The sequence below is a fragment of the Palaemon carinicauda genome, chromosome 4 (assembly GCF_036898095.1).
Source record: "Palaemon carinicauda isolate YSFRI2023 chromosome 4, ASM3689809v2, whole genome shotgun sequence".
Lineage (NCBI taxonomy): Eukaryota > Metazoa > Arthropoda > Malacostraca > Decapoda > Palaemonidae > Palaemon > Palaemon carinicauda.
The window spans coordinates 80,310,149-80,320,148 of NC_090728.1; the positions used below are offsets into that span (position 1 = coordinate 80,310,149).

At 38.3% G+C, this 10,000-nt stretch overlaps 1 protein-coding gene across 1 annotated transcript in view; it reads left to right on the top strand.

Moving 5' to 3' along the window:
- The window catches only part of LOC137640027 (uncharacterized), a 50,413-nt gene that overhangs the window by 17,743 nt on the left and 22,670 nt on the right, over positions 1–10,000 (top strand). The window contains exon 2 of the mRNA XM_068372390.1: positions 9,016–9,165. Coding sequence (XP_068228491.1) covers positions 9,062–9,165 — 104 coding nt within the window. The 5' untranslated portion in view covers positions 9,016–9,061. The remainder of the gene's footprint in view (positions 1–9,015; positions 9,166–10,000) is intronic.

Below are 10,000 nucleotides of genomic sequence, written 5' to 3' on the forward strand. Positions count from 1 at the left end.
AGTCGTAACTGTACAGTCTATAAGAGTCCATATACACATAGAAGCTGGTTTCATCACACCACCAGCGGCCACTACAAAGTGTTTAATCTCTTCCAACTGTCGTAAGTAATGTTTTGAAGAACACTCTTGAAGATTTCCAGCCTGTGTAAGCCTGTAAGCCTGGAAAGGACATAGATTGGAAAAAAATTTAAGGAAGAGGAAACCTTCCTAGGGTCATGACCTGATGGTATACTATCAGGGTCAGCCCTTCTGATGAAATAAGTGAGATTGAACCTTAGCTGTTTCAAAGGAAGATTAGATCCTGTCATCTCCCCTTTAAAATGTTGACCTCGTTTAAAGGCCCGGGTCTTTAACAGGTAGGTCTTAAGGAGACAATCTGCTATGTCCTGCCTTTTTTTGCTGATTATATGTATGTTTTAGATATATATAATACCTCCATTATTTGTTCCAAAACTTTTTGATTTATTAGAAAAAATCATGATTTTTAAAAACAATTTAGGTACATTTTTTCCACTAATATGACTCCAATTGTATCGAAAATGCTGCCATCAAAACTTCTTTATAAATCGAATAATTCAGTCTGACAGATTTTTTATTTTTCCTTTTCTTTTTTTTATCGATTTTTCTCTTAATTTTTGTTGTCTAGAAAAAAAGAGAAAAAGGAAAATCTAAATTTTGTTACACAAAATTGTTGGAGTTTTATTCCTCTTTTCAATGATATCTTATTCTTTAAAATTGAACAATAAACAATTGAGAAATATGTACCTAAGTGTGAATAAGTGTTTTTGAGTTATGAGCTCCCAAAGATTTGCTATAAATTTTCACTTTTTTCTTAGAAAAATCAAAATAACATTATCATGATAACCTTACTTTGTACCTATATTGTTTATTCCTACATGAAGGCTCCATAAACGAGGTATTTAAATCCTAGGTTTACTAATACACTTGGTATTGGGGTGTCATGAGTAGGGTGGAACGTGGTGGTGGCTTTCTCATACACCAGGTTGAAGGTTGGAGACTGTGGTACATGCTTCTGGGGAACCGTGTATACAGTCTAAGGAATGGCGGCAATTAAGTCTGTCAAACCAGGAAAAGATTTCCTTCCCATAAAAGTATCGTCTGGGCTTCTTCCCCTTGGGTTGAGGTCCTTCACTGGGGGTAAATTTCCGTTTAGAGGACATATCCCACTTGTCTACAAGGCTCTTATTCTCCTAAGCCACTTTGTCCATGACTTCCTTAACCAGTTCCTCGGGGAAGAGATCTTTCCCCCAGATATTGTAGTCGAACAGTTTTCTAGGTTCATGCCTGTTGGTAGCAGCGGCTAATACGTGTTCTCTACATGCTCTCCTGGCTAGGAAGAAAGCATGGAGATCATTATGAAATATGGTTAGGCGAGTCTTTGCCGTGACAGGGAAGAGATCAGATTTGGAATTGTTTCCAATAAGCATCTCTAGATAAGATTGGAAGGATAAAGAGGCAGATAGTCTCTCTTTGGCTTCCAATTCTTCCCTTAATAGGAATTCGGGAAATCTAGGCAGTTTCTCATTAAACTGCCTGCCTCCGATATCTTTATCTAGTTTTCCAACAGTAAAGGTATGTTGGACATCCTCCTAACTGTCCAAATCAAAAGGAAGGGCTAGGGTGACAGGTTTGCACTCCTCTGGTACTGGTAGTTGTCTACCCTCCACTACTACTTTCTTTACAGCTTCTGAACTTTTATAGGCGAAAGGGAAGGCAGTGTCCTAGGAGGCTACAGAGGTTGCCTGCTTCCTGCCAAAAGCAGAAAGTTGGGTGTTAGTGAATTTGGCCGTCTTCAGCTCCTTAAGCAAAAGAGACTGAGCTTTGCTATGGTCCAGGATGATGGTTTCCTTAGGGATCGTATCCTCCCTAATTGATGCTTCTGAGTTAGCCTTACGTAGCAGTAAGGATAACTATCGATCGATGGGAAGAACTCCAAGTCTGAGACTGGCTTGGAACCCAAACCCTTTCCAATGTGGAGATACCCTTCACTTAAGGCCACATGCTCAGCATAACGCCAAGGGTTCTTAACTGTGCATTCTGGTAGGCTTGAAGCTGGGGGAGCCTTAGAAGAAGGTGCCTTTTGTAAGGCTTCTATCCTCGCTATGAGGTCCGCTTGAGAACGTTCATGTTCGGTGGTTAGGTTTTCCATGAAAGCTTTCATGGACAGCATATATTCTGAGTTACAAGGAAACAAAGGCTTGTCTAATGTAGAACAGGGGTGGATGTGTAAGCAGTAGGGGTAGGGGAACAAACTTAAGAGGCACCGGGAACAGTACTCACCTGATGCACAGCCAAAGACTCTTCAGAGGCTTCCGTGGTCGGCAGGAGCCTCTCCCTCTCAGACGACCCAGAACTTGTCGACGTATTGTCGGTGGACAGGCTCATGACTTGCAGACCATCACGAACTTTATCATCCCCAGGATCTGTTGGTACCGGGTGGGAGTTGAACCATCGGTAACTGGTGACCAAACACAGAGGTCACCTCAGCCTTGGGAAAGAACAGATCCTTCAGTTCCAGAGAAGGGAGATAAAGGGCACCTTATTGAGAGCCCTTCTGGAAACCTCCTACCATCATATTATTAGCAACCTGTAAAAAAAGAATTTAGATGAGTACACATCATTAGAAATTATATCTTCTTAAAATTAAGTAAACATATTTGTATGTTTAATAGAAAAAATTAACCTAAATAAACCTAACACATAAATATGGCTAAAGATTACAAGTAATCAAGACACATTCCAAACAGCTCAAAAATTGATGGGGATTTATGAAGCAAAATATTTGACAGTGTGGTAGGAATATGGAGGAAAGGTACACATCAAAGGGACACCAGAGCCTCCAGAGTAGGTCTATTGGAACAACCTAAGAATGCAGTTCACTCATCATACAGACTAAACCAGCAACAGATGCCCCCGAGGTGGCAACAGCTGGGTTGAGGTGGCAACTATTCCTAGTAGCCAAGATAAAGACTGACTTGTCAGTACCCCAGACATGTTGACAGGAAGAGAGTGAATAATCCCATAGGGAAGGGTCCACTCTCAGGGGTAGTACAGGTATGACAGGCAGCTAAAAAGGGAACCTGCCAAGACCTAATTATTATCACAATCTTATGGAAAGTTGAGGTTTAGCCCATAAGATAATGAGAGCTGTACAAGACGGCTAGGATGCTAAGAACTGGAAATTCAAAGGATGTCCTGACAACCAGGTGGGATATGACCGACCAACTCCAGAGGACAATGTCCCTCAGATATGGGAGAAGATAGGAAAGAGCAGATGACTAGTCTAAGGTTGCAGCTGAGGCAGCAGAGAGAAAGACCCATGGCCAACACACAACCAGTGCTAGAAAAACTCAGGCTGACAAGACTAGAAGCAGAGACAGAAGGCATTACTTCTACCTAGATAGGCTAACCAGGCAAGGGAGTCCAGACTCCACAGCAAGAGGGACATAGCACAGGAAGGGAAGCAACAGACATAGACCAGGCAACTGCCAAGATGGCAGAGGAGGACCCCAAAGGGTACCAACTCTATGCCTAGATAGGATTAGGCCATAGAGAGAACTGTCTAGGCAAGCCTTGGCTACATAGCGGGTGTGGGAAAACTTAAAAGCTAGGGTAAGATGACTAGACAAGAGGAACATAGTTCTCAGTACTGTCAGGTTATGGCCTAACTAGGAAGTGAAAGGGGCAGAGAAAACACCCAAGGGTGGTCTCTAAGGTGGCAGAGATTTAGTCCAGTGAAGGAGAAAATCTCGCCTACTTAGGGCCAAGAAAAATAACCTATAAGGTATCCTGTCCAAGGATGGAGACAAAGCATACTTCAGCCGCCATGGTACTAGACAGGGATGGGAACAAAGTTCCACAGAAAGTAGGCACACTAACAGGCACAAAGGTAAGAGAAAAAGGGGTGGTGATGGGAAACTCAGAAATTGGTGAGGCGGCAGGACAGGAAAGCCCAACTGCGACATTAGAATAGGAATAATGTTCCAAGGTGTCTGTAGTGATAGGGCACAGAGGACAAGTCCTCACAACCAGGCATGCCTAAAGAGTCTAAGAGGGGAGCCTCAGAATGGTTAAGGCGACACAAGGGGTCTACCTGTCAGCATTAGAACAGAGTGTAAAGCGTTCCAATGGGTAAACATAAGTAGACACAGGGAATAGGCTAAGTGGAACGTGAAAACAGTCATGCTTGGGTTAATGAAAATACTATCCAACTCCCAGAGGGACCTTCAAGACTGTAGCTCCCCCTGTGACAAGTTGACAGCATGGGAGGGTAGACAACCTCCCAAAACCAGAAAGGTTAGTGATAGAAGGGGATGGTGCATAAGTGAAAATTTGAGATCAGGAGTTCTAACGGCTCACTTGCTGACATATCCTACCCTGTACCTTATCCTTCGAGACAAGAGACAAGGTTAACTCTATTTTGGGAAGGATAACCATGGCTTGTTATTAACATGTCCCTGATTTATACACGTCATCTCTCTGGATATTCGCTCAGGAGGTCAGAACTTTGCTGATACTTCTAAGGTAAAATTTCTCTGGTATATCACTCTCAGAAATATCCCAAGTAGAAGCTGCCTATGAGGAACTTCAATCAGGACAACATGTCTCAAGCCCAAAAATAATGTTTTATAAATATATGTATATATATATATATATATATATATATATATATATATATATATATATATATATATATATATATATATATATATATACATATATATATATATATATATATATATATATATATATATATATATATATATATATATATTATAATAATAATAGCAGGGAAAATTGCTGGACATAAACAAAATATTTAAAAGGTTTTAAAAGCATTGCACTGTAAAGGCAAGAAAATTAACTTAAGGTCAGTTTTTCCGTAAGCAAGTAAAATCTCAAGGATACTAAGTAGCCCAAAAGGGTATTCATCCCTGTCCCAGTAAAGTAGAAGCAATCAGAGAGTACACCAGGGTGAGTACTTCTGGATGATGTAGTTTTCAGAAGTTCTCATCCATTGGTAACCCAATATCCCCGCATGCATGGCATTCCAAGATTTGATGATTAGGGAAATTTTTCTGAGCAGACCTCATTTCTTCTTTTGATAACTGTGCTACAGATGAACTTACTGATGTAAGGAATGTTTGCTTATGTGTGTGACTAATGTAATTGAGGTAATTGCCGTGACAATAATGCTGAATTTCTAAAATACTTCTGACCTTACTACTCTTGATAACCTGATATATAGTGAAGAAGAGATCAGGTGTGCTCCATTGGGCAGATACTATGTCAGAAAGCTACGCCTCATGTGGCGCTTGGTTGCGGAGACCGGGGCAGCTCTAGAAGGCGAGTGGTATAGGCTTAACGTTTTAAGCCTTTGGGTAAGGCAGTGTTAGTGAATCAGGCTCACAGTTGTTGTCCATGTATGTGACTATAGTGAATAAGTGGCGGGGAAACTAAATTAATTGCTCAGCAAACAGCTAGTGAATATGGCCACTGAATCTGACAATAGTTACCATGAATACATAGAGCACACTGGCCATGTAAGACACATTATTGAAGAGAGGAGAAAGCAATTTCAAGAGATTCCAAAATTGGCTTCTGGTAGATCGAAGTGTATGATTAATGAATCCGTATCCAAGTGTAATGCAAAAACTAAAATAATTTAAGACATTTTGAATTCATAGTCAGGTAGCTAAAAGAATCCTTAAATAAAGTGCTGTGAAGAAGCTGAATAAAATTCATGCCTATGCACGGTTGCCTATTAGGTCGGACAAGAAAAAGTATAAATGGCCCATATGACCTCTTTCTGGTGTGGATTAAAGTTTAGTGGTCTTGGGGTAGACTGGTTTGTCTCCCTGCCCATAAGGCTATCATAGCTTAGGATTAATTTAACCAGTGGATGACTGTAATCAAGTAAGTAACAACTTCAGTTATGTAATGGAACAATCGTTCGTTGAATGGCCACAGCCAGATTGTGCTATCAATTATTTTAATAATCGCACTACAATAGATACTAAGTGTGTTTACAACCTCGCTAATGACTTCCCAACTTTTGTATTCCGATTATAGCACCAATATGTTATGGGTAAGAAGTAAAGTAACATCCGCTATTTTGTTATGCCACGGCCAAATGAGGGAATTTTACCTAACCCAAGGTATCAGTAAATTAGAAATATTACCAGATTGACAAAATGCAATTAATAAAATCTTTACAATTTATGTGTTTCTTCTGAGGTAAATGGGTGGATCTAGGCGATCAGTAATATTTCCAGTCAAATTATGTTACATTATGGTGATGACTTATTTTTTTATACATACACTAATCAGGTAGATATTTCTGTGTTAGTAATAACTACAAGTATAGGAGCTATACTGATAGTTGTGGCACTAAGCTAAATTGGAGGGTGGCCGATGTTAAGGAAATTTTGCCAGAAACAGGACAAATAAACCAAGAGGAAGAGGAAGAACCCATTCTTACCCCATCCCCACCAGCTCAACCTCGTATTGCCCACAACCTGAGGAGGATTGTTGATGAGGCTGTGCAGTATCATTATTGATATTAATATTTTTGGGTTTCCTATATTTATTGATAACAGAAAACTAATGAAGACGACATGAGTAAATACATATATTGAACCTGTATTTTATGATGATAAAAGTGTGAATTGTAGCATATACAGTATTTAATTTCAATTCAATGTATCTGTTTTAATGCTTTGATCTATGCAGACTTCTTAGTCACAAATTAGTCCTCTTTGTTTTCATGACCTGCCTCGGATTGGCGTTTAAATATACTGTATAGAACAGAAGGGCAAGTGCACTCCTCCTTTGGCAGTGAAGAGCATGGACAGAGAAAAATATTATGATATATAATAGTTATGTTTTTTCACAAACTAAGTTCATTGACTGCTTTACGTTATGTTGCTAAATAACATTTAAGTAACACTAATTTTGGAGCCAAGCCATTTTGGCAACAACCTTTTTGGAGACGTTCATTTGGGTGACAAAATGTTCTAGCAATGACAATTTCGGCTTCAACTATTCTATTTACATTCCATTTCATTTATGATAGCTTTGGGGTCAACTATTTCATCAACAAACCTTATTTAAGGCGACAAATCATTTCAGCGACAATCGTCTCTGCAGCAGGCCTTCTCAAGAACAAACTATTTCAGCAATATATCAAACAATTTTGAGAATAACCATTTCAGTAACACACATTTTCAGTGATTTAAAGAAAAAAACATTCAACAAGAGCCTGAACCATGTAACAAAAGCTCAAGGAAAATCACTACAACGAACTCTTTTCATTCAATACATAAAACTATATAGAATAATATCGATTAAAGTAAAAAAAGAAAAAAAAATAACAAAATTATCTCTGACCTAAGGAGAAATTAATCATTCAAGTCCATTAATGTCTGTCACTGGAATTTCATACGAATTTGTTTGTCAGCATATTGGGAGTTTTGTCTATAGCTGAAAGGACTGCAAGCTGCTTTTAATTAATTAAGGAAACAATATTATAGAACTTTATTTAATTTCGCTTTTATTAGTTGCGAAAGTATATCTCGGTGACCCTTTACCATAGGATTCTACACTAACGATGATGATGTCCTTACTGCAATATTTCTCTCTCTCTCTCTCTCTCTCTTTCTCTCTCTCTCTCTCTCTCATGCACCCGTATAAAATAAACTTGGAATTCAATCCTTGAAATACAGACGACTGTCTCGCATTGCATAAAATACAGGAAATCCGGAAATGACCAACCGAACAGGATGTCCGCTAGTCCAAAAAGTAGCAGGGTCTGAATTCTGATGAAAGATAATTTCCATCGAGGACATTGTATTGTTGAATAACTTGAATAAGCACAGCCATTGAATGAAATCCAATTGTTTATAGCGATGTCAGTTGAAAAACTAACATTTATGACTTTTGGCAACACTCGCAGACCAAAATGTATTCAGCTAGAGGTGCTAGGTCGCGTTAGTGCAGCCAATAGATCTCCGATAAAACATAGACTGCAAATGTTTGACCACCAATTGTGGTAATAAATCTATTTATAGGGAATATGATCATTTTATGGTCAAATTTGACTGTGGCCCAATGGCGATATCTCAAGGATTGCCTAAGAAGCCGTCGACAGATCGCAAAAATGTGGTCGTTTTCGTGATCTGTTAAGCTTTCTAAAATTATAATTCATCCTTTTGTTGTTTTATTTATGTTCAAAATTATTATCTCCCTAATGTTTTTTTTTTCTAATCATGGAAAATGTTTTTAAACATCAAAAGTTGGAAAGCATTGTTCATGATCTCCTTTACTTGCATTGCATATTTCACTTTATTTGTGCATTAACAGTCAGATGGTCCAGTTTACTTCACGCAAGCAGACATGGTTTTCATGTCTCTATTGCCATCCCATATCAGATTAGTCAATGTGCTCTATTGTCCGGGAAAATATTCTAAAGTCTCCAGTGTAAACTATTTTGATTACAGTTCTCATGTAAAATGTCATTTTCGTAAAGATTGTCTTCAACTTATTTCTGCATCTGGTTACATCGATCATCTTTTTTATATTAGCTCCTTTAAATTCAATATCGTTTCAAATTTTAATTAACGTGAGGATATATAACACTAAATTAAGATTTGCTTATTGATTTGGTTTAATTAAATATCTTTTGCTCTTACCGAATGAACCCAAAATTTACTTTCCTTATACAAGATGGTGGGGGAAGTTTAGTTTTCATTAGCTATTATTGTTTCATTGTACTCAAGTGCCATCTTAAGTTAGACCTGAATTTTGAAAGTGGTTAAAAACAAAATAATGTCTCTTACTTGATATTCAAAATTTATAACTTCTTGTTAAGATTCTAAAGTATTTGAATGTTCTTGATATTTTAGCTAACAAACAAAGATATGGAACATAATATTTTCATTAATTTACTCTCTTTATGTATACTACACATTATTCATTTCCCTGTCTTGATTGCAGGTAAAAAGTGCTATCATCCCAATAAAAAACAAACAACCCGGACATCATGACAGGATTCAGGAAGCCTTTGGCCCCGGCCATTGTTGTCCTTCTGTCAGCTTCATTCTGCTTCGCGGATGTTTGTCACATCACAGATCCTATTCAGCGACAGTAAGTGGTGCTCTTGTTAAATGGGGCTTTCCATTGTTTGAAACATCTCACCTACAAGCTCATTAAACTGTAAGGTTCAAGGTCCATAGAGTATGAACAGTACATGAATAGTATTTTGTTACTGACATACACACACACATACATACATACATATATATATATATATATATATATATATATATATATATATATATATATATATATATATATATATATTCAAATAAGACATATATTTTATACATTAATGTCTGGATTCTCTTAACGACCTCGGGATCAGAGCCCCAGGCGAAATCACACAAAAACAAGAGCTTGTGACCGGCCGGGAGTCGAACCCTGGTCCGGCAAACTTGTATAGACAGTGACTTACCACTTGGCCACGTGGCGAGAGAGAGAGAGAGAGAGAGAGAACATGAATGTGTGTGGATGGCGGAGGACATGACCAAGGGTGTTCGGAATGAGTTCCCTGATGATGCAGGTGTGATAGACTTAGGAGTTTGGGACATAAAGGAAGTCGGAGAGGGACGGAAAAAAGAGGATTGGATGGAAAGAGTGCTAGCAGAGATTAAAGGGCATAGAGAACGATATCTTATATTGTGCTTACGAGAAGAGGGGAAAGGAATTTTGTGCACGGGTAGTTCTTCCTCCCTCTTTAATTAATCGAGTCATCCACATTGTACATACTAGTCCGTATGTAAGGCATTTGGGGATTGATAGAACATTAGGGAGAGCATATGAATCCTTCTTTTGGTTAGGAATGAAAAAATCTATAGAAAAATATATAGAATGTTGTCATGCCTGTAACAGTTTCAAAGAACATAAAAACACTACCGGAAGC